Consider the following 24,901-nt stretch of genomic DNA (forward strand, 5'->3'; position numbering starts at 1 on the left):
CCATCTGGCAGGAACAGGTGTGTGTCTGAGGGCCTGGCGAGGTGCCCGCTGCCCACCTCCCACCACTCGGCAGTGCCTCCCGGCCTGTCACCCGCCATCTGTCCCATCCATAAGCCCGCAGTCATCTCTCTGGCCTCAGGTGAGGGAACAGCCAGGAGCCGCTGGCGCGATGGCACGAGGCTCCAGTGCCTCGGCAGGGAACGAGACAGAGAAGGCTGCCTCCCACCTTGAGCTGGCCTGCCCTCGGGGCCAGTCTGGGTCAGTGCGGGTGAATGGCGTCGGGTGGAGCCTGCTGAGTTTATGTTCTCCTCCACAGCAACACTTGTAACTGGGCCAGGTTGGGCTGGCATCCTCTTCTGGCTTCCCCACCATAGACCACAGGGCCCATCGGTAGAACGGAAACCATGACGCAACTGGCCCACCTCCGCAAGCTGATGTAAAAACTCACAGGCGAATGTGCTGCATGGGCAAGGTGAACAAGCCTCACCTGGGAACGTCTAGCTGTCAGGGTGCCTGCGCCCCCTCCCTCAGGCCATCAGCAGTAGAGAGGAAGCTGACCCCATCTGACCTGTAGCACGACAGACAGCAGGCAACCACCAAGGAGCAAAGGAACGCAGTGACGTGGTCACCTCCGGCCAATTCCTTCCAGGACTGTGGTTGCCCAGCTCGGAGGCGGAGGGGAATGCAGCCATCCGGCTCCTCTGCTGTGTGGCCTCCAGACTGCCCCATAAATCAAACTGGCTTTACCACGCTAGTAAATTTGTGTCCAAAATTTGGATTGGAACCTGAGGGGGCGGGATGATTTAATTTGCTTTGTCCTTAAGCAAGAGGGAATGTAATTAGACAAGGGTAAGTACAGATGTTTTAATTTTCAGCAAACATTCCGGCAGCTTCCGGAGGGGGTCCGTGCCACGGGGGGCGGGGCCTCGTGGAGGCCCCCCCCGGCCCCGCCCCCCCGCAAGGCCTCCTGGGAAGCAGCCACGATGGTAAATGCGGAAGAGGCGTCCTTCTTTCACGAGGGTGGAAAAATAACAATACGCCGGATGAGCTGTGAGAACTGAAGATGTGCGGCAAAAGAGAGACAGCAGATCGCGGCCGATTATGACACGGGGCTCTCACAGGCCGGGGCTGCCAGGGGGCCATAGGGGAGGGCTGGGGCTGCCTGCGGACTCCCCGTGTTCTTGCAAATCCCATGTCCCCCTGCCCTGAGACCACCGTGGGCCCCAGGAGACCTGGCGTCCTCGCTCTGTCCAAAGTTCAGTGACGGTGAGATGCAGGGGGGAGGCTGCAAGGGGTTCCCTGGAGAGCGGAGCAAGGCACTGAAATCAGCGGAGGGAGGGGGAAGGGCCGAGACCCCACCCCAGAGGCTGCTCCTGGCCCAGCTGCTGTGGGCTCCAGGACAAGTGGGCTTAGGCCCAGGGCCGGGGCCACACGAGGGAGGGTCAGGAGGAGCCCCCAGGCCCTGACGCAGGAGAAGGCACATTGAAAATGCAGAGTTCTTTAGGGTCCCATGTGTCTCCGAGGAAGGTTGGCCCAGCAGGTGCATGCACGATTGTTGGGGGGGAGGGGAGCACGTGGAGCTGGTGACGTGCCCGGGAACCTGGCTCTCCTTCCATGGGAATGGTGGCCGGGGCCCCGTCTCACCCCACAGCGCCCAAGGGACATGGAGAGCGTGGACGCTGAGCACGCACAGCTCGGCTCCACAGGGAGCCGCCGTTAGTGTTGGAGCGGGGGCAGGGCCGGGCGCTCCCGCAGCTGCGCTTTATTCAGACTGAAATGTAGATGGTTAGGGTTTTGCTAGAGTCTGTGTATGGGTTCTAAGGGTTTTTTCTGTAAGGTAAGAGCTTCTGCTTCATGTGCTGGGGGGGGGGGGCAGGCCCGACCTCTCTCACAGGGTGGGAACCACGGGCTCCATGCCTGGGGTGCTCCCAGGCCACTGTGGTGACAGCTGGGGGTAGCTCCCCTCTGGTGGCCCTTGTACGCTGCTCCCCCCCGGCCCCCCCCGCAGGAAGCCCGAGGCTCCCTTTCAGGGGTCGGGAGCTCTGGGCTTTAAACCCCGTGCGTGGGCTGCTGTGCCCGTGCGGAAAGGCTGCTCCCACCCGCTGCTCCGGAGTCATCATGGGCTCCGAAGCCCAGGACAGGAGCTGGCGCCCACAGCAGGGCCCTCCCAGCTCTGGTCTGGGGACGCTGGTGCCAAGTAGCACTTATGGTCCTTGTTGTCAGCTGGCCAGGCACTCCCCTAGGAGAGGCACTCGGCACCTCCAGGCCCGGTGGAGAGGAGGGGTAGGGCCTGGGGTTGCCCTAATGGAGATTTCCCAGACAAGGATGCGGGAGGGACTGGGAGGGCGGGGTAAGGGGTGGGGGGGACACGTTCTGGCATAAATAGTGGCAGTGCCAGCACTGCGCCTCCACCCTTCCGGGGGAAGAGCCCGCCCTGGTGGTGGAGTGTGTGAAAGCAGAGGGCTCGATCCCAGTAACCAGTCCTAGAATCTAGGAGCAGCCGTGTGCCCGGTTGTGGGACTCGGCTGGCTGGGGGCAGCCCCAGCAGGAGGACCTGGAGGAGGGTGACCCCGGCAGGTGAGGCGAGGTGCAGACTGTGCGGAATCCTGGGTGGGGGAGCCCCCCAGCTGGAGGCGTGGAGGGTACCCTCCAAGAGCCCGGGCCTTGCCTGCCCCACGGACACCTGGGAGGCAACTAGCCCTTGGCTCTGCCAGCGGGGAGGGCGGGGGGGCCCCACCCCTCTCGTCTCCAGACGTGTCCTGCCATCAGAGCTTAGTCTCGCTGAGGACGATGTTGGCGGTGACAAAGAAGAAGCAGGAGAAAGCCCAGAGCAGCACAAAGCCCACCCAGAAGGTGCGGCGGAAAGGGGACCCGTGTTTGTTCACGGTCCCGTAGCCGAAGGCCAGCTGGGTGTCCTTGCGGCAGAGGTACACCAAGAAGGCGGGGATGATGTACTGGATGCCCGTGCCCGCGTAGGCCCCCGTGATGCCCACCAGGGACTCCAGGTCGTGTGTGCAGAAGGCCACCAGCACAGGGGGCAGCAGGGTGATGGTGGGGAACACCACGTGGTCCACCACCCAGGGGTATGTGCCCCCCTCTCGGTGGAAAAGCGTCTTCCAGTTGTTGCGCAGGGTCACGGCGATGATGGGGAAGTTGGTGCTGATGGTGAAGACGGGGAAGAGGCCCAGGAAGAAGCGCACGGCGGCCAGGCCCACGACGTCGCAGCGCGCAAAGTTGAGGGTGTACATGTCCAGGAGGCTGTCACCGCGGAAGCAGAAGATGGCGGTGAAGGAGAGGAGGCCGTAGAAAGCCAGGATCAGCACGTAGTCCAGGAAGACCAGGCGTGTGAGGTGGCGCTTGGAGGAGATGGGGGTGATGAGGGACGGCAGGGAGTGCTGGCTCATGAAGGAGTAGATGCACACGCCGAACAGGTTCCGGACGCCGGAGAGGTCGGCCAGCGGCGGGCGCCCCTCCCCACGCCCATGCGCGATGCGCACCAGGGCCAGCACGATCATGATGGCGAAAGCTGGAAACAGGACGGGAGTGAGCCAGGGAAGGAGGGGCAGCCCTACCTAGGCCAGCCTCTGGTCTGGGGGTGCCTGCCGAGGGACCCGAGCCCCATGAAGAGAACCTGCGGGTTCTGCTAGAGTCTGTGGATGGGTTCTAAGGGTTAAATGCCTGTGGCCGTGAGGGTCACACTCTGGGGCAGGTCAGCAGTGGCCGCTGCTGCTGGGAACATGCCGTGCACGCCCCACGCCAGCAGGTGAGGGGAGGGGTCTGGGGGTGAGGGCCGGGCATGATGGGGGCTGCGCGGGGAGATGGGCAGTGGAGCCCCCTGCTGTCTTCTCAGAGGAGCGCAGGCCCCTGGCCAGGCGCTTCCCGGCTCCCTTCCCGGCCCCAGGGGTCTGGGGGTTGGGGGGCTTCCTGCCAGCTTCCTGACTCTCCTTTGGTTTCAAGAATGTGTGTCTGAGGAGCAGGGGCGGAGGCACGGAGCACTTGGGAGGAGGTGTCCTCCTGGGCCAGGGCATCTGTTGGGGACAGCTAAGGGGCGGCAGTGAAGAGTGCGGGCAGCCCTGAGCGGAGGCAGGCGCCCAGGGGCCAACACCAGGAAGGAAGGTACCTGGGCTCACTCGAGGGAAGAAATGGCACCAAAGCTCAAGGATCGTGGGAGCTGAGTCCAAGGCTGGAGGCCAAGGGCATGTGGCCCTGTTCTCCTGGGCCTGGTGGCACAGGTAGGAGGCACAGAAGTACAGGGAGTAACTCTGACCTGGCTTTGCTGCAGAAGCGGTAGGGGACCCACGATCTATCTGTTCAGAGCAAAGAGAGCTCCAGGCCGGCTGCACCTCTTACAGCGGCCCTCCTGTGGGTCTCATGCCCAGAGCCGGGCTTCCCAGCCGCTGCTCCCAGCAGACAGACATACTTCCAGATCCAGCAGCCTCTCTCTGAGTCTCTGGCTTCTTGCATCTGTTATCCAGATCTCCCAGAACTGCCACCCTTAGCCACTCGGCACAAGCAGGGACCACCGGTGTCCCTGTCTCCAGTGTTGGAGTCCATAAACCGCTGCTGTCTCTGTTCAGACCAGACCTGACAGCCCCTCCAGCCCGGGCCCCCATCGCTCAGGTAAAGCCCACGATGACACCTGACATTTCTCGGGGAGTGACGCAGGCGAGCGTGAAGGAACAGTGGCTGAAGAGACTGCCTGCCAGCCCACGGGAAGCTCAGGGCTCCTCCCGAGTGGGAGGCTGGGGGTCTCCCCACTGTCCCCTCGGGCCACGTCATACCCTCCCCGCTCCCTGGAAGGAAGAGGCCTTTCTTCCAGGATTCACGGGAAGCCAGACCAATGTTTTCCCACAATGACACTCGGAAGTGGGCTCAACGGAAATGTCATTTGTTACTTTTCATCAGAGCTGCTGACACTGCTGGGGACAGGATCGGGGGAGGGGAGCCAGGGAAGAGGCCTGTGAAAATTGCCAATAAAGACGACGATTTGTTTCTGATGCTCTCATCCGACTCCGGCCCTGCCACTGCTGATTCCGAGGGCCCCACAACTGAGGGGCGTCACAAATCCCGCCAGCTGTGGTCAGTCAAGGGGCAAGCGGTGACCCAGTCCCTCCCAGAGGAGCTGCCTCTGGCTGAACCCTCTCGGGCCTGGGACAGGACACCCCGTGAGGGCCTCCCTGTTTCCTCGGGGACACTCAGGACCCCGGCAGTCTGGCTCGTCACATTTCTCAGGGTGGGTGCAGGAGGGGTGTGCGGGCCAGAGATCTGTGTGGCAGAACCGCACCCAGGGAGTGCACTGGGGCAGGGTGTGAGGGCAGCACCCAGGGGAGACGGTGGACGGGGTGGAGGCGGAGTCCCCCGTGTGCCAGGCAGTCTGTCCTGGGCCGGAAAGGGTTACGACGCAGAGCTGAGCGGGTGGGCCGCCTGCCGATTAGCTGTTCACGAGGCTGCAGCTGACACCTCCGCCAGCAGAGCTGGGCCACCAGGGTCGGGGCAAAGGGGGCAGCTGCTGTAAGACAAGAGCTCAATCCTGTCGTGCCACTAGCGGAGTGTCCCCCGGTGACCCGGCGCTACTCCTGGCCCAGACCGAGGCCAGCGCGGACTGGCAAAGAGGCAAGTGGGGAAATCCTGTCTGTTGCTCGGCTGCGGGGCCCTGGGTCTGGCGGGCGTGGAGGAGGCAGGGAGAAGTTGGCTGTTGGGACATGAGCTCATCACTGCTGCCTGCAGCTGGGATGCTGGCTGAGCTGATGCTTCTCTACTCATCTCCTCAGCCCTACATCTCCAAGAGGCTGTAAGAAACGCAGGCAGAAACTGGCTCGCTGACTTCAAGGCGAGCTGTCTGGCCGCCCTGACCGGCAGCTCTGACCTTGAGGGAGGGGTTGCCGCCCGGCCCTACCCTCTGGACCACAGTCCTCTGCTCCCGGCCCTTCCCTCCACGCATTGCCGGGGCAGCAGAGTTCAACAGCCATCTCCTAGACTGATCGTCCCGTCCCCGGCAGGTAGCTGCTCCAAAAACTCATTAGGTCTGATGATAAATCAAGACGAAATGAGGATGACAGGTTGTGAGCGACAAACGCGGCCAGGAAGTTCGGCGGGGAGCAGGGCTCTCAGTGCACACAGGATGCCCAGGGCTCGGGCGCGGCCACTGGCAGCTCGCGCCACCTGGTCGCGGCCGTGTGGGAGGCGGGGGTGGCCGCTTGGGAGAGGGGGACAGGGCGCGAGCGGTCCTGACGTCTGGGTGAGCAGGCCTCACGGTTCCCCGAGGGCAGGGCGGGCTGAGCTTCTCTCTGAGCCTCACGGGCTGTGCTCAGGGAGCCCACGTGACGGACAGGGTAGCAGTCCGCATCCACCCGCATCCTGCACAGGAGTCATGCTCCAAGGGGTGAGGAGGTGCAGCGAGCTGCCGGGGAGGATGCTGTGGGGGGAGAGGGGAGGGCCTGACACATGTCACACGAGGAGTGGCTGACGGCCTCGGAAGATGCAGCTGCCAGGTGACGTGGGGGATCAGGAGACCTCTTTTTTAATATCTGCGGTAAGAGCCCACGTAAGAACAGCTGCGCTTGTTTTGTGTGGCTCAAGGGGCTCACCAGGACCACTCATTCATTCGTTCATTCGTTCATTCAGCAAGGATGTACTGAGCCCCCCGTGCAGATACTATTCTGGGCATCTGGGGATGGCGCTCTGAGCCAGCAGTTACGGTCCTGCAGGCAGTAAAACCCAGTCCAGGGGGCCACCGGGTGGAACTTACAGGACACAAATTACTACCACAGAAAGAACTGCCTAACAGCCACATGAGCTGCGGAGGGGCAGGGGGGCAGATGGGGAGATCCCTGTCTCGGGACGTCCAAGCCCAGGGAAGAAGACCTGGGGGTCACAGGGGAACCGGGTGCCAGAGCCAACTTGGAAGAACCTGTCTGCTGTCCCCCTCGCGGCGCAGGAGGGAAGGAGCAGCCCGATGAGGGTGGCGACAGGGGGTCGGGGCCCCGGGACTTCACCGCTTCCGCGCAGCATATCGACCCACGTGGAGCTGCTCTCCACTCTCCCCACATGCGCTGCCTTGGGAGGGAGGGAGAGAGACAGGAGGGGAGGCAAGTCCTAATCTCGGTACAAATCCTGAGCCCTGAGGGCACTGCTTAGAGGAGACATCTTTCCCCCTCCTTTTCTGAGGAGGTCAGGTTAAAAGGAAAATCTACACCAGGAACGGCCCTCCGGCACGGGGTGACAGTATCAGGATGGTGGCAGGTCAGTGGGGTCATGTCAGTACTAGCTTTCTGTCCTGGGGACGTCAGCAGCCTCAAGGATGGAGGTCAAGGTCATATTTTATGTCAAGATGCATTCTCACGACATTTAACGAGTCATGCATGAGTTCCCTTGCGCGGTCAGAGGAGAAGCACCGCTGTCCACGGAGGCCCCCTGCTCCTCCCCCCTTCTTTGTGAGCTGGAGTCAGATGAGGAGCCCCAGCTGGGAGCTGTCTTGCCTCAGGGCTGTCTGTCTATCTGACCTCAGAGCCTCTCTCCTCTGCAGAGAGTTGGGCCGCTGAGCCGACACCCTCTGAACTCCTGCCAAAGGGTAAAGGTGGTCCAGACTTATAAGGGGAAGAGAGTGAAAAGACAGACGACCGCGAATCTGGACTGCTTCGGCCTCTCCTGGTTCCTCCCTTTGCTCTCCCGGACCCCCTCCACCCTGGGGCCGCGGCTGCATAAAGAGGTGAACTGGCCCAGACCTCAGAGGAGTCGGAGCTGACTCGTTCTTGGGGCCAAGTGGAGATGGGCAGGGGTCTGAGGTCTGGGTGTCCAACCAGTGACCCCAGTATGCCTGTCTTGGGGCTGTGGGTTAAGGCAGAGATTGGAGTGGTCAGAAGCCAGTTCCAGCCTTCGTGCACTGGAACCCAGCCCTGGGTGGGTTGCGCTGGTGCTGGAGAGGGGAGAGTTCCTTCCGGGCCTCTGCCTTGGCCTCTGGGCTGTGGTGGGGCTCTCCCAAGCACTTGGAGTGGCGGTGAGGCTATGCAGAGCTCCGCCTTCCTTACAGAATTCTGGGGTCGGTGTGGGGCTGGCATGAGCCGGGCCACCTGCCTGAGCATCACGGGAGTTGGGGAGCTCGGGCCAAGACTCTCCCTGCCTGGAGAAGGGCAGGGCAGAGCTCTCCCAGGAGCCCCCTGCCCCGCGCCCCCCATTAGGCTGTCACGCTGACACTGTGATGATGGGACACGGGATCCCTCATGCTGGTTTTACCATTCCGCTCCTTCTCCAAGACTGGCTTTGCAATTATGCATGGGCTACCTCTGGGCATGCTGAGTGCCTCTGAGGGCCCTCCTAGCAGGGGGCAGTAAAACCCTCGAGCCCTGAAAGAGCAGCACGTGCAGCTGTGCTGTCCACCAGGGCAGCCATGAGCCACGTGAGGTTCCAGAGTGCCTGAATGCGGCCGGCCCAAAGCGAGCCTTGCTGAAGTCTAAAACGCACACCGGATTTCAGAGACTCAGCGTGAAAAAGGAAGGTAACCTAGCTCATTCATCATTTTCTCATATTGGTTCCATGTTGAAAAGGTATTTTTGATATCTTAGGTTGGATAAGCATAGTATTAAAATTAATTAAATGATCAGACGTGACTGCTACAAAATTGAAAAGTCCCCAGTTGGCTCGCATTATATTTTGATGGGGCAACGTGGGTTTACTGTGACCGTGTGCTCCGTGGCGGTGTGTGAGGGAAGCACCTGACCTGTTGGGAATCAGAAAGCTCTCTGCCCCCTGCCCCCAACCTCGGCCCAGGTCTCCTCACTGTAACCCTCGGTCACCTGCCCTGATTTGCACGAGACACTTGAAACCTAGGCCCGAGGTGTGATACTGGACCAGTCTTTAAAAAGCTAAAGGGAAAATAGGCTATCAGTTCCCCGGGCTGTGCCCACCAGGGCGACCTGCCCTACAGAGGGAAGGCACTGCTGGGTGGGGCTGGGCAAGTGGCCTGTGGTCCTGGGTTATCGAGTCAGAGGGACATTCCGGTGGGAGTTCGAGCTGGAACAGAGCTTCTCTGGAACACAGGAGGGCTCTGCCCAGTGGCCCGTGCCCGGCCCTGACCCCTGCTGTGTCCTCTGCAGGCACTGGAAGGAACACAGCTGTCATGGAGGAGGGGGACACATGTCCACTAAGGCCAGATCCCTCATCCTTAATCCCTGAGGGCCCCGGAGCACACATATATGTGAAGCTGTGATTAACAGCCAACGGCGAAGCTGACGGACTCCTCCCAGTGGAGCCCCAGGCCCTCCCCACAAGCCAGCCCCGCAGCATGCCTCGCCCGGGTGGGCCTGCCTCCTGGGGAGCCGCCTGACCCCCTGAGCTCTGGACCGGCCCTGATGCTGACCCCAGACACCTTGCTGTTTTCGGAGCCCTGTAGGTGGCTCTGCTCTGACACGTGCGAGGTGGAGGCCACCCGTCAAGGCGGCTGTCAGGAGGACGGCGCTCTCTTCTCCAAGAAGGGGATCAACATGCCAGGGGTGATGCTAATGAATGGCCGTGGGTGCCCATCCCGGCTCGGGCACTGGCGCTCCAGGCTGGGAGCTGGATCCGGGGGAGGATCCGGCACCAGCTTCCTTCTTCACCACCGCACTGTCCTCAGAGGCGCTGGGGCATGCGTGTGTCTCTCCTTAGGCTGGGTCATCAGAGCTGGGCCAGGGCCTCCCGAGATTCAGGAGAGCTGGGAGGAACTGACAGGGTAACGTCAGCCTGAGCTGAGAACCACTGAAGACCAAGCAGTTGCTCGGCCCTAGAAGTGGGCGCAGGCGGCTGTGTAACCATTCCTTAAAGAACAGGACCGACTGTGAACAGAGAGCCATTGGGCAGGCCCACAAGACCACAGGCCAGGGGTGTGAGTGGCAGCCCACCTCGTGAAGCTCTAACGCCTTGGAAAGAGCAGGAGAGAGGGAGAGAGGTGGCCGCTGCCCTTCTTCTAAACAAGCTTAAGTTCTCAAGTTACTCTGGGCTCAACTCCTGATTCTGCCACCGAACTGTGTGATCCCGGGGCAGTCACTTAACTTCTCAGTGCCCCTGTTCCGTCACCTTTAAAAAGGGGGATGCTCGTGGGTGCTGGGAGGATGGAATAAGCTAGTACAATAAAGAACAGGGGCAGGGCCTGGCCCACAGCAGTCGCTCAGAAACGCGTCAGTCCCTTTTCTTGTCGCAAAAACCTGACTTCCCACCCGGAAAGCCCAGGCAAGCAGGAAAACTTGTCAATACCGAGTTCTCCCCTAATTCTCCTTTTGCTCCAAGGAGGGTACTGGGGTCATCCTCGTGACCCCAGCCGGGTGGAGCCGCAGCCATGACCCTTCCCTGCTGAGCGTCTCTGGCCCAGGGGTCAGCTCGTCTTTGGGGCTCTGGGGGTCAGGAGGACCCCGGGCAGGCTGCTCATATCTGCTCTGTGAATCAGAGACACCTCCTCTCCCTCCACTGAAGGCCACACAAGGCTAAGCCGTCCCCTCCACCTGTCATCTGGGGGGAGTCGGCACGTGCTCTCTGTAGGCGGCTGGGCGAGACCGGAAAGGAATTCTGTTCGGGTTCTTTGGTGCTCACGTTCACCCATCCTTCCTCTGTCATCACCCTCCCACCTGAGCACAGGCTGTGGTCGGGGTGGGGCCTCCTTTCATGCTCCGAGAAGACAGGACACACTCCATCTCTGGCTGGGAGGGGCTCCCTCTGGGGAGACGGGGAAGCTCCCCGTGCAGATGCACTCGGCTCCAGAAGCATCTTGGCCCTGGGTCGCATTTCACGTCAGGTCAATGAGACATTCTGTGATTGCTGCAAAAAAAGTCACCTGGGTTTCACATTCTGTGATTGCTGCAAAAAAAGTCACCTGGGTTTCCACCGAAGGGAGGGAATTTAAAGCCAATCGGACTGCCTTCCCAGGCAGGGTCAGCCCCTGTGGTTTCTGGAGGATTCTAGCTCTGTAGCTGCCGTCGTCGTCATCATCATCATCATGGAGGCAGAAGAGAAGGATGTTTACATAATCAACTTACGGGACTGAGATTCTACTCCAGAAGGACTCAGGGCAAAGCCTCCCCGCCTCCAAGTGTGTCAGGAGGCGCAGGTCGTTGATAAAGGGCAGGTATTTGAGTCTCTGAAGCAATCAAGTCTCAAGTACGAGATCAAGAGTTCTGGCCTTTTCATCCTTCAACTTTCCACACTCTCAAGGCACGGCAAGCGGCGCCTGGGGCGGCAGGCTCTCGGTTCCTCATTCTTAAGCTGTCAGAGCCACAGCTCCATTTGTCATCGCTGGGAAAGCGCACCCGAGGGCCCTCTGGCTGCTGGTGGACTAATCTCCTTCCCAGAGACTGGAAATATAAAACTTCCACACCGTCACCTTTCCTGAAGGCCGCTCAGTCCTTTCTTAACTCTTTCTTCTTGCCACTGTCCCCCTCTTCTGATTCGTATGTCGAAGCCCTAATCCTCAATGTGACTGTATTTGGGGACAGGGCCCCTAAAGAGGCATTACAGGTTAGATGAAGTCATAAGGGCGGACCCTGATCTGATGGGATACGTGAGCTTTTAAGAAGAGAAAGAGACACCAGAGTACGTGCTCTCTCTCTGCACACACGGAGGAAAAGCCATGTGAGGACACGGTGAGAAGGCGGCCGTCTACAAGCCAGGGAGGGAGGCCTCACCGGAAACCAACCCTGACAGCACCTTGATCTTGGGCTTCTAGCCCCCAGCGCTGAAAAATTACATTTCTGCTGTTTAAGCCACCCAGCCCATGGTATTTTACAGTAGCCTGAGCTAAGACAGCTGTTATGCAGTGGCTGGATGCCGAGAGAAAACAGGAAGGCGAGGAAGAGGAGAGGCAGTATCGTGACAGGGGCGTTGGGTTGCCCTGGTCTGAATGTAAACCCCGGAGCTCCAGGGTTGCCCTGGGCCACACTAGCTCTGTAGACCGATATGGCCGCCTGACCTGGCTGCCTGCCTGGGGTTCACCCTGGCTCGTGTACAGCCTGATTCCGAGCAGAGGCGAAACTGTAACCATCAGTGTCCGTCAGACACCTCGCCCCGCGTGGGCCTCACCCTCCCTTCCCTTGCCAGAGTCCAGGCAGCTGGCCTGCTAACCTCCTGGCGGAACAGGAGTCCCTGCCTGATGGCCGGGCCAGCACACATGTCAGCCACACGCAGAGCAGAGCTGCTGACAACAGAGGCCACTCAGAGGGGAGGTGCGGCCGGGAGAGCCACGGCCTCTGCTTGGGGCCCAGTGGAGCTCTCAGGTCAGTCCTGCCGCTAATGAAAGGGGTCACTTGGCGACACGTGGCTGGCCCTTCAGCAGACTTTGATTAGGTGTCCACTCGACCCTGAAAGCCTTAAGACAGAACCCTCCAGTCCCTCTTCTTTCAACTGACCTTTGAGTGTGCAGAGAGGACTTTCAGAAAACCAAGAATAAAATAAGACTGAAATGAAACATACATAAAAAGGTTTTCCTGGATTACCTCCACTGGCTGTGTAACGAGGGAAAGCCGGACCCTTAATGGCCCAGGAGAGCCCTGGACAGTGGCCCAGAGACAGGGTAGGTAGGGCAGCAGCAAAGGCTCAGGACAAAGGCTGGCTGGAAGGTCAGAGGGGGGCCCATGTGCTACCGTCCTTAAGGAGCGGGGGTCCTTCCTGGCCCCCCGAGGAGCACCAGTTGAGAATGAGGGGACAGCAGTGAGTGACCCCGAAGGAATTCAAACGCTGAGCTGGCTTGCTGAGCCAACAGGATGTGGGGAACAGATGGCTCAGACGTAGAAGACCCCTGGCTGCTGGTGGTGAGAGATCAGAGCAGTCCCACCAGGAGACACTCAGCTGAGATCAGTCATAGATCTGCGGGGGAGGAGGCCACACGGCCACAGATCATTCTGGGGACAGGTAAAGCCTGAGCCCTTATGTTCCCAGGTGATGGTCTCCTCCTGGGGACCTTCTGCCACTCGGGCTACCACCACCGGGTCCCACCTCTCCCTGCTGGCTCGGTCTGGAAGACAAATCTGGGGCACCAGCCAGGGAAGGTGGGGTGAGCAGGGCCAATTCACGAGGCAGCCTCAAGTTTCTCCACCAACAGTCGGGGAGGACGGCGCCTGACCCACTTTGAAGGGAGCACAGAGGTGGGAATAACGTGCGTGGTGCTCTGAATACACAATCGGAGGGAAGGCAGCCCTGCGGGTCCCTGACAACCCAGACCGAAGAGGGCTGCCCTGAGCCAGAGCTGCCTTTATTAGAAAGAGTCGTTTTTTTAACACCACCAAATGGGGAGCCCCGAGCCGAGCCAGCTGTTCACGTCCCCGAGTGGGAGGCGTCTGCGGGGGCGGGGGTGGGGGGCTGGTAACGGGAGTGAAGTGATGGTGCTTCCGCAGCCCCTTCCAGCCTGAGAGCCCCCTGCTGGGCGGCCCAGGTAGAACAGTCCACAGCGGCCCATTTCGTGGTTTAGGGCTCCAGGCGCTGGTGCCACCGCTGCTGGGCCTGTGGACGTGAAGGACAGCAGGTCGTCGGCGTCTCCTAAGTGTCCCTGGTCGACCTACGGCTGACAGTGAGAGCTGGGGGTCAGGAGGAAGCCCAGTCTCTCTGTGAGGTGGGCCTGCGTCTCATTTCTCTTGGGCTCAGGCTTCCTTGAAGACGATGCGGGTGGAGGCTGGTGGGGGCAGGGAGGCTCCCCGCCCGGTGTTCCCCAGGTACACACAGTGCTGGGGTGGGGCGGAGGGGAGGCCATACGGAGGCAGCCGGCGATGCTTCAAGGTCTCTCCGGGGACCATCCAGCGACACAGCTCTTTCTGCAGGTGGCCTGGGCCACGTCTCTGATCTCCGGGCCAGCCCCAAGGGAGGCTCACTCTGAGGCCGCTCCCAGGACGCGGTGGCCGGAGACGCCAATGGCAGGGACGCGCACGGGGCTGGCGTCTGGATGCTGACCCGCTGCTGAGCGCTCTGCCAATAGTGCTTTTCACACAGTCCCAATTCATCTTCCGGCCTTCGCCACCGCCCGACAGGGAGCCTGGCCCGTCAGCGCACACCGGCGACGGATACCGGCCGACCTGCGCACCCAGGCCGGAGCCGAGTCTTCAGGAACCAGTGGACGGCACGGGGGGCAGGTCAGGGAGTCTGCTGAGGCCTGGACAAGCTTCACCTGCCGGGACGGCAACCGATCGCTCTCATCCACACAAATTCAGGGGCATTTGCAAACCGGGTCTCCCAGACTCGGCAGCCTGGTCTCCCCAGAACTTATCTGAGCAGCAAAAGACACGAATCGATGCTGGCGCGTGTCAGACATGTTCTGACATTTTCCCGACAAGCGGCTCTTTGCGATGGCCATCCAACTTTTAGGTCCCGTCCTGGCAGCACCAGGGGCTTCTGGCGGAGGGCATGGTGAACACCCTGGAGGAACCAGCTTAAAGGCTTCCCCGTTTGTCTGGAGCTCTGGGGGCCCCTGCTCGGGGTGGGGTCCCTGCAAGTCTGCCCCAGCCTCATTTCAACAGATGGCAGAACAAATTCCTAATTACGCACAAGAACGTTTCCGGCCGGCTCAGCACGTTTATTCATGATTTTCCGGTCCCTTTGGTGCTCATTCTTCCCTTTTGTCTTCCTAGAACCCAAGCCAGCTTTTGCCACCCTGAGCTCCCCGCTCGGCTCTCTTGGACAGTCTGGGCCCTAATCTGGGCGGCGGGAAGAGGCAGGGTGTGTGGGAAGGAGGGAGGTCGGGGGGGGGGGCACGGCCGCACAGCTGCTGTTCAGAAGCAAAATGAAGAGGGAGCTCATTGCAAACTGACAACTTGTCGCAAACTTGAGAGGGCTAACGGGGCCTTGGTGCTCACTGCCTTTGGAGGAGTTCTAGAAAAATCACCTGGGGTCAGCTGGGGCCAGAGGAAACACCCCCCTGGGACATCCCGTGGGCGGGGCGCGCTCCCTCCCACAGCGGGGCTCCCCGGATTCCACAATCTCCACTCCCTGTCCCCCCTCCTGCTGCCGCCTGCTGCCTGGGGTCAGGACCAGGGAAACTCCTTCCACCAGGTCTACAAAGGAAAACGCCCAGGTGTCTCCACCGCCCCAGGCTGGGAACTGAACCCCGGCTTCAACTACATGTTAGAGAGTTGACTTCACTGGCCTATTTGTCTTCCACTTGAGAGGGCTTTGTGTCAGAGACGGGTCTACTTCCCAAGCCCAGAGGCCTGAGTCCCTCACGGAGACAAACGACTGGGCTGTGCCGTCACCCACGGCAGCGCCTCGGGGAGAAGGTTCGCAGAGAGGCTACTGCCGCTTCATTATCTCAAGGATCAGAGGGAGAAAAGAGGCGAGTGACTTGCAGAGACAGCCATGTCACCACCAAGACACGAGCGCGGATGACCTTCACGGGCTGGTCTCCACCTGGCACCCTCTCTCAAGGCCACGGCCGCCTGGTTCTGTCGCACTGCAAGGGCTGCCACCGAGGGCCCATGAAGTTGCAGGTGGGAGACCAGAGGAGTCCCCCTGCAGTCCCCTTGCTGCCCTGTGGGAGGGGGGCTCTGGCTGGGAGGAGAGGCAGGATGGGGTCACCGGGGGCCAGGGTGGCCTGTGCCATGGGAAAGAGCAGCTGAGTTTCTGAAGCAACGGAGCCGCAGGTGGCACTCCGTGAGCCCGGTTCTGCAGGACGAGGAAGAGAACTCCAACCGCAGAAGCAGGAGGGGCCGCTCGAGGGGCCTGAGGACCCTGTGGCCAGCTAGCAACGGGAGCTCGGTGCCACCCGTGCGGGTGGGAGCTGGGTCTGACCTGAGCCTGGGGGCACCTGGCATCCTGTGCCCAGACAATCGCTCTCTATTTACCGTCAGCCTCCTCCACTCCCTCTTACAACCTTCTCCCTTTTAAGAAATGCATCGCTCACCAGATGCCTCGTGCTAAACGGGCCCCAGGTGCTATAGAAGCCATTAACTGTCATTATCCAGGCGGCTCCCCACGTGGGCTGACCCAGAATCCGTCATGTCAGCTACGGCACGTCGTCCCCTCCACCCCCAGCGCCCTGCTCTGTCCCCCCGACGACGGAACCAGCGCTTAACGAGCCCCTTCCACCGCTGATGCGGCAGGTCAAGGACAGCCAAGCCCGAGCCGGGCAGGGGCCAGACCTCCAGGACTTGGGGACCCGACTTCAGGGACCGGAGGAGTTGGGGCAACAGAGTTGGGCCAGGGAGCGAGGAGGGAGACGGTTTTCTCCAAATACAGCTTACCGAGAGAAAACTTTTCCTTCTGGAGGTCACCGGGGCTTTCAAATACTTCCTATAAGCGGACTTACAAGGAGAAGATTGGACGGCCAGTAATTGTGATCCCAATTTTTGGGCACAACCCCTCCTGGTACCCACGGAGGCTCCCTTCCAGCTTCCTACCCCGGAGCTAGCGTGATCCTTACGTTCTAAGGAAGGAGTTTGCGTTTTTTCCCCAGGTGGTCATGTTAGTTTAACCCAGGGCTTTGGAGCTTGTGAATGAAATCTGGGAAGAGCAGCCTATAGGGTCAGACCAACAGGGTGGGGCCGACAAGGATGCCTGCCGCATCCAGGTGTTCCCTCGTCTCAGCTGGACGGTGAAGGGCAGCTCATCGAGCTACAGAGGCCCCAGAGCTCACACACCAGACGGCTCAGTCCTGCTCTCATTTCCTTGCAGGAAGGACCAAGAGTGGGAAGAAGCTACAGTCTGGCGAGTCTGGCTCAAGACAAGGCACTGGCAGACATCCCCTCAGGGTGGAGCAGGGGCCTTCCCCCTTCGGGAGCTCCTGGGCTGGAGGCTGCCTGCGCCGTCCTCGAGCTGCAGCGCCTGCCTCTGCAGGGGAGGGGCTGGGCTGGACGGCCTGGCACCTTCCAAATGGAGGTGCACCGGGACTCCTGGGATGCAGTGGCTCCTTACGCTGGGATCTTGGGACCCTGGAGTGAGGGGGAGCCGGGGGCCTGAAGGTGCTAGACTTGGTGGAGACCGTCTGGATCAGAAACTGTCCTGAGCTCGTCACAATCCAGTGCCGGGTGCTAGCACGGAATACGGAGCGACGTGCACCCCGAGCCCTGATCAGGGCGGGTGCAGCAGCGACGGCAGCCGGGCCAGGGGGTCAGGAGCGACGCCTCCCAACCTCGGGTTCCTTGGGAACCTCTGTGCTGATGGGCAGGGGGGATCCTGGGGAGCACCCCGCGGGGGTCCTGGAGGCCGGGCAGACCCCCTCTGCCAGGCCCGTCAGCCATAACAGCATCAGCATCTTTGTTTTTAGACCAAAGCAGGTGCGCAACTGATCCCAGAGCGCCTGCCGGTGGGGGGGAGCAGCGACTGCACACCCTCCGGTTACGGGTCCAGGTGGGTCAGCAGCCTGGCCCTTCCGGGTGGCTGGCAGGACAGTGTCGGGGGTGATCAAGCTCCTGGCCGCAGACCTGGTATGGGGGAGAAGCCCCCAAGCTCCCCTGAGGATGGTGGTGCTCTCGCTCAGCAGGGCATCAGACAGTTGGAAGGTACTACAGATGGGGTGTCTCTTCCCGCCCTGGTGGCCGGGGACGCAGAGGTGGCCGCCATGGCCCACGGGGTTCTATGGTTGTGCCACACGGTGCGCCCAAGAGAGCAAAGAGCAGGCTTCTCCCCCGCCCTGAAGGGGGCTGAGCCTGACCCAGGCCCCCAGGAGCCCCGGAGCCCACCTGTGGGTTGCAGGCGGACCCAGCACACTCGGAATCAGCAGTCCAGGGCTGAGCCCCGCCTCTGCTCGCATTATGGGACCTTGAAGTGACTTCTCTTTTTTGGTACTAGATTTCCCTACCAGTAAAAAGGCACAGAGCACCTGCCGCCTCCTGGCCCGCGGGAGTCCACGGAAGCCCATGCCACGTTGCAGCCCTGGCTGTGAGCTCATGTGGCCGTGGCCCACGTGGCTGAGGACAGGAGGGGAGAAAGGGCGTCAGACCCGAGGTGTTTCTCAGACTCACCGATCCATCTCATCAGCGATGTCAGGATCTGCAGGTACTTGGTCTTCTGGACGTCAAAGAAGGTGAAGGGTCCGAGGAGGAGAGTGAAGACAGCCTGGTGACGAAAACAAGAGTGAGAGGGCGCAGAGACTGGGCGCACACGGCACATCGTGTGTGTGGGGAGGGCACACCGTGCACGCAGCCCCCGGCCACCCCAGGGCCAGTCCTAACCCAGGTGTGCACCTGGAACGGCAGAGGCTCCCTGGGGTCAGACAGCATCACCTGGCGAGTTCCCAGGGCCAGGGGTGCAAGGGAAACTCAGAGCTGTGCTTCTCTGCCGCTCCTCACACTTACTGCCCTGAGGCTACTTTCTAGGCAAATCCAGGTGACATCCTAGGGACATGGCCCCGTTTGCTTCTCTTCGGCAAGCACTGACTGAAGGGTCGAGGGCCCGGCACTGAGCTGGTGCGAGCGCGAGTTAAGAAGTCGAGGCTCCAACACAAACACCAGGCGCACCCTGGACCCTCTCGGTTTACTGGGAAGAAAGGACCGGGGGTGGGGTGGGGTGGGGGATGCACGGGCCCTGATGACATGGCACAGTGGGAAGGACACCATCCTGGAGGGTTCAGAGGAAAGGATGAATCAGGATGTCGTTCATCAGAAACGTCCTGGACTTCGAGAGAAGGGAAAGCCTGGAGAACCACAGCCGGTGGCTCCCAGGGCAAACCCGTCAGAGAAACATCCCGGACCAGGAAAAGCAGGGGCTACCCCAGGGAGCTGGGAGTGGACAGGGGTAGGGGTGGGAGCCTGGCCAGAGGAATGGGAGCTGCTGGCAATGGGCCCCTCACTACTCTTCCTCTCTGGAGAACAGGGGAAAGCGAGCGTTTACTTAGGAGGAAAAAAGAGAATCCAAACCCTGCCTTAGAAAATTGGTCTGTGGGAAATCTGAACCCGCTCTGCAAAGGAAAACGGGGGTAGATGTGGCACTGTAGACACTGGGGCTGGGAACCGAGGGAAGGCGAGGACCTCCACGCCAAATCGTCTGCTCAGAGAGCAGAGGAATTAGAAGCTGCTGGTTGGAGTTACGATGATGGTACCATTTCCGATCTGCCACTCGGAAGCAGCGGAGGCATCAGACCTTATTAACATTTACACTGTGCCATTTTATCACGTTACTGCTAATGACATTCACCAGAGATGCGGCTGACTGCGCGAGGCCCGAAAGTGGGGAGCGGGGCCCGCTTTGGGGGAGTTGGGTCTGGCCCTGTGATGCGGGTGAATACCTCCTGGCTGCTCGGCCTGGCGGCCAGTCCCTGGCTCCCCCGAGGTGGGCTGAGCCCGTCTCTCCCCTCCCTGCCTGCAAGGAAGGCAGGATGTGGGAGAGGCTGTGACCTCTCATCTAAGTCCATTATCACCGTGAGAATGAATGACAGGAGAAACGAAAGTGCTGCTTAAGGAGAGGTTCTAATTAGCTGGGGTGGGCAGAGCCTCCTGGCAGGCGCCCGGGCTGGGAGACTTCGGGAAGGAGCTTGCTCCTGGGGGCTGACAACCAGCGCTGCTTCTGCTCTGGAAGGAGCAGCGTCTCCATCGGGCGGGGGTGATGGGGGAGGCAGAGGCAAGGGGCTCTCCGGGCAGCCCTCGCCAGTGCCCCTCTGGCCCGAGGACACAGTGAGGTACTGGATCAGAAGCCCTTGGCCGAGCTAGTCTGTATACAGCACCATCAGCAAGTCATTTAGGAAAATTACCACTTAAGGGAAACTTTCCACTGATGAATTTCTCTTTTGAAGGATGGGAGAGGGACACGTCACGTGGAAGAACACGTACAAAGCCGCTTGTCACAAACATTCCCAAACGGCCCTGGCCTGCTAGAAACTGGACTCTGGGGCAGCCGGGCCAGAGGTTGGGGACTTTCACCTCTGACCTGCGACGCCCCCTGCTGAAAACACGGTGCTCCAGCTGTGGGTGCTGGACATTTTCTTGGTGGGTGGCTTATGCGGGAGGTCAGATCTGACCTTGGAAGCCTCAAGACTGGGTTTTCGAAGGTTCTGTTGCTTAAAACCAGGGAGATCACAGAACCAGCCGCAGAGGCAGGGGGGAATTCTGCTGCTGCGGGCTGCGTGGGGCCTCCTCGCCAAGAGGGAATCCATCTTCATCCACCTCTTCGGCAGACGTTTATCAACATCCTACTATGCACGGGGCCCCGTTTTATATGACCCTGTAGGATGGGACCCCGCTGAGAGTACCCCTCGTCTAAAGGGACTGAGCACACAGACACACTGCCCAGGGTAGAGTCGGAAGCGTACGCAAGGTGCCCACCGAGGGCCGGGGAGCGTGAGTTGAGCTGAGAACGAGGGTCTGCTGCCCTCTTTCAGATCCAGCTCCGGGACAGCAGGTCTGTCCTCAGGGTGGGGACTGGCGGTGAAGGACTCTTTTGGAAGATTCGGACAACAGGCTGTGATATCTGTGGCTGGACGGCGGCTGGGAAGTGCTTTCTTTTTTTCCACTCAGGAGCCCAGACTGAACACAGGGCTCGGGAAGGTGCAGGGCCGACAGCCAAACGGCAGCCCTCACGCGGGTCAGCGCTCACGCAGCGCAGGGAGCCCAGACTGAGACACGGCTCAAGCTGGGGCTAGTTAAGGAACAGGTGTCCTCTGCAAATTAGTTCCTGCCAGACTCAGCCTCCGGGGTGGCGAAGGACAGAGGATCCGGCGGCGGCATGTCTGGCTTCACCGTGGTGTGGACGCGGGGTCTGGGGGACGAAATGGCCCTGGTGGCCCGACGGTCCAGCTGACCAGCCAAGCTTGGCACCTTCTGTTCTCCCTTTTCTTTTACAAAGAGAAGAAATTAAAAGCCGAGAGACGGCCTGTCCTCCTGGGTCTTCTTGTCCAGCCTGTATGACGTTATAAATCACCTGGCTCCCGAGCCATTTCCCAACATCCCAATGCCATTGATCCGTTCAAGTTCGGTCTCGTTCAAGGACTCTGCGAGCCCGACGCATGACAGGAGGTAGGGACACCGACTGCTGTAGCCGAGTGTGCTTCTTTTTTTCCTATAAATTTATTTATTTTATTTATTCATTTTTGGCTGCGTCGGGTCTTCCTTGCTGCGCGTGGGCTTTCTCGAGTTGCGGTGAGCGGGGGCTACTCTTCGTTGCGGTGTGTGGGCTTCTCACTGCAGTGGCTTCTCTTGTTGCGGAGCACGGGCTCTAGGCGCGTGGGCTTCAGTAGTTGTGGCTCGCGGGCTCCAGAGTGCAGGCTCAGTAGTTGCAGCGCACGGGCTTAGTTGCTCCGCGGCATGTGGGGTCTTCCTGGACCAGGGCTCAAACCCGTGTCCCCTGCATTGGTGGGTGGATTCTTATCCACTGCACCACCAGGGAAGTCCTGAATGTGTTTCTTTAAAAAAAAAAAAAAAAGAACAATTCTTTGGTTTCTAATGAAACCTTCAAACTGGTCACTGGGACTCTGAGACAGACCCGGGAGGGTGCAAACAGGGCCACCCATGTGCCTCTCTCTTCTGGCTGCTGAGTTTAGATGTGCCCTGTGGCAATCCTGCCGGTCCTGACGGACAGGACGCAGCTCACGTCCTCAGGCACGGCCGGCAACGCTTGGCCACGGCTCTTACAGTGTCCCGGTGGCACCGTGAACTTGACATGGAGTCTAGAACTCAGTGCTGCCTCTCCGCCCACATCCCCAGGCGGGTTAAGGGCACCACCCACGTCCACCTGCTCCCACTCCGAACTTCCAACTACCCCTGACCCCTTCCTCACTCTCTGTGCTGATGTCCCATGACCGCTGTAACTTGCTGGCTTAAAACCGCAGGGACGTGTTCTTTGTAGTCCTGGAGGGGACACGGGGAACACGGAGCAAGGGCTCCTAACCCAGCCCGGGAGGGGCCGGGGAGCGGGGGGACACAGGGGTAACAATACATAAAGTAAGAGGAATCAGGTGGGCAGAGGGCTGCGGGCAGTTCAGGACTGGGGAGCTGTCGCGCCCCTTTGTCCCTGTCCTCTCCCTCCCGGGCCCGAGCCAGCTGGTGTCAGGGCCGCCTCCCCACTGTCAGCCCCAACCATACTTCGCTTGTGATGAGCGAAGGGCTCATCGCTTCAGACGACAAAGTCCAGTGGCCCCATGATCTGGTGCCGGCTGCCTTTCTCAACCTTGTCTCTGGAGACATCACCCCCGAGAGCCTACGGGCGTGAGTCCCCGACTTGCCCGCCCCCTCCGGCTGCTGGGCCTTTGCTCGGCAAGCTCGTCACACCAGTTCTGCGGGTCAGGGTCCCGCTCAAAAGTCTGCTCCTTCACCCTTGTCTCCTGAGTCCCCTCACTGGAGTGGGCAGAGTTTCCCTGCACATCTGTGTCCCCCATGGGACTGAGCTGACCGGGCACATGCCTGGAGGGTGGGGTGGGCAGGGATGAGCCCGTTTCTCCAGCCTCTGCCAGAAATAAGACCCGGCGACAGGGGAATAAAGACAGTCCTAACCTAACTCCCAGCTCCCGGTCCACCAGAGGTAGGAGTCAGTGTCTGAGAGACGCGAGGAAGGCCAGGGGGGCTGCGCTCCGAGATGCCTGGGACAGGAGGTTCCCCGGACAGGACGGCGGCTTTGCTGAGACCCCGAAGTACAGACACCCAGGCCCGCATGAGCCGGCTGGCCTCGGGGAACCCAAGGCTCGTCTCCAACTGGAGCTACCGCCTTCCTCTTGGGAAACAGCCGCAGCTACGGGACGGGAGAGAGGAACACACGCTGTGCTGCTTCGGAGAGCACCTTTCAATCAGGGTCCCTTGCTCAGAAGTGCGGAGGCTAAGCTGCGCCCACTGCCCTCGGAGAGGAGAGACCCCCAGTGCAACTCAATCTTGCTTCACACACAAAATGAGCCCGGGATCGGCCATGTGCTACGTCCTTTGCTCAATGGTGCAAAATGAGAAAGCGGGAGCGAGTCAGAATCGGGGCAAAGTAGTAAAGCAGTTTGCTGCCTGTCTCCCCACCCCCAAACTTCTCTGCAAGTTTAGCTGGCCAGAGAATGAAAATGTTAATTTGGTGGGAATCCCAAATTAGACGCCAGGGGACCTGGGTGCCAAGTCTCTGGGCTCCGCCTTCTGCCCGTGCATCTGTCACGTCAGCCTCAGCCCTGTCCTCCCAGCTGCCGCTCCTGTTAACCACCCATCACATCAAAGGGGTCCCGTGATGAGGTCGCTGCCCAGGGCTGCAGACCCCCTGAGCTTCACAAAGTGCTCACACAGGCACGGTCTCACGTCACGCTCACTGCCATCTGTGAGGTCACCAGGTAGCTGACGATGTCTCATTTTACTGACAAGGGGGCGGAGGGACTGGAGAGGTTGGGTGACAGGATAAGGAAGTGGCAGAGGGGACTGGGGGGGTCTCCTGGCCCTCTGCCCCGACCGCTGTGATCCACACACCGCATCCTGTGTGAGGCCGCCTTCCCCTCTGACACCTGCTTTCCCCACATCAAGCTAATTCTCACCCTCATGCCTTAACCCTCGTGATTCCTCCTGCTGGCAAAGAATTTCCTCTCTACCTTCCTTATTCCTATCACCTTTCAAGCCCTGCTCAAGTGCCGGTCTCCCCTGCAAGTTTCTCCAAATGTTTTATTCCTCCCTGGGGGCTCCTGACTGAATCACCGAACGTGGTCGGTACCACATCACGTAATCCTTGTAGGTTCTGTGTCGCTCCTTGTTCGTGGGCTGCTTGTGCCACCAGCAGAGGGTAAGCGCCATGACGGCGAGCTCTGCATCTCTCAGCACACGTGAGATGCTCAGTGAGTAAACATTTACAGCATACGCTGAACTTGGTGGAGGAGGTGCCTGATAGAGGCAGGTTTACTCCTGCAGGGTGGGAAGAGGCCACCCCAGTCTTGCTGACCCGCCTTGTACCCTCTGTCACGGGCAGCATCCGGGCTGGCAGACCAAGCGGCACGTGGGTATGCAGAAGTCACCCGCTCGCCGGAAAGCAGTTCACTTTGTCAGGGAAAAAGCTCCCTTCCCAGAACAGTTGTGAAATCAACGTGCTTTGATTTAGGAAGAGTGCAAGGAAATGGCATCGCTCCGAGCACTCAGCTGGCTCCAGGGGAGGGTGAGACGCAGCCCCGATGAGGAGGAAAAGGCCCGTCTGAGATGAGTTCGGGTACTCGGCTGGCTGCCGTCAGCAGTATCTCCCAGGACGCCCACTGAGGAAGGGGCGATGTCTTACAAGAAACCTAAAGTCAAGAACCTATACGTCTTCAGAGGAGCGGCTCTTCCCTCTCCTACTTCTGGGAGACAGTGGATTCATGGTTCCCCAAGAGCCGTACACCGGTCACCCACCAGTTCTTTTTTTTTTTTTTTTTTTTTTTTTTTTTTTTTTGCGGCACGCGGGCCTCTCACTGTTGTGGCCTCTCCCGTTGCGGAGCACAGGCTCCGGACGCACAGGCTCAGCGGCCATGGCTCACGGGCCCAGCCGCTCCGCGGCATGTGGGATCTTCCCGGACCGGGGCACGAACCCACGTCCCCTGCATCAGCAGGCGGACTCTCAACCACTGTGCCACCAGGGAAGCCCGGGACCATAGTTTTTAATTAGAACTTAAACTCGGACGAAATTCAACAACACCCATAAGTCCATCTCATTCCCTTCGAAAAAGGGGTGGGGGGGAGGAGATATAGGGCACACTCTTCTTCGAGGAAAGGGAAGCAGGAGAGAATGATGTGCTAAAGTGATGGCCACCGTACAGGACAAGCGTCCTAAGAGCCTCTGGGCAACTCCATGGGACAAAGGGCGATATACCAATCACCTCCCCTAACAAGTGACAGTGAGAAAACATCCTAGAAGAGCAGCGGAACAGTCAGCCGACTGCTGACCCAACAGGGAAGGGTCCCTCCCAGCCCTGCCCCCAACGTTGGCATGAGCAAAGGGATAGGATCCGGGGGGACAAAGGCCAGATGGTCAGGGAAGCCAGCAGTGGCCCTCAAAGCACCAAGGCAACGCTTCTGTGGTGTCCCATCGTTCCCGGGCCGAGAGAGGGCTTGGA

At 60.3% G+C, this 24,901-nt stretch overlaps 1 protein-coding gene across 2 annotated transcripts in view; it reads right to left on the reverse strand.

Annotated features, from left to right (window-relative positions):
- Positions 1–778: 778 nt before the first annotated feature.
- The window catches only part of TMEM104 (transmembrane protein 104), a 58,100-nt gene continuing 33,977 nt past the window's right edge, over positions 779–24,901 (reverse strand). For both annotated transcript variants that reach the window (XM_060135198.1, XM_060135197.1), the window contains exons 9-10: positions 17,904–17,997; positions 779–3,526 (exon numbers count right to left, since the gene is read on the reverse strand). In XM_060135198.1, the coding sequence (XP_059991181.1) occupies positions 2,766–3,526; positions 17,904–17,997 (855 nt within the window). In that variant the 3' untranslated portion in view covers positions 779–2,765. The remainder of the gene's footprint in view (positions 3,527–17,903; positions 17,998–24,901) is intronic.

This window comes from Lagenorhynchus albirostris, chromosome 20 (genome assembly GCF_949774975.1).
Source record: "Lagenorhynchus albirostris chromosome 20, mLagAlb1.1, whole genome shotgun sequence".
NCBI lineage: Eukaryota > Metazoa > Chordata > Mammalia > Artiodactyla > Delphinidae > Lagenorhynchus > Lagenorhynchus albirostris.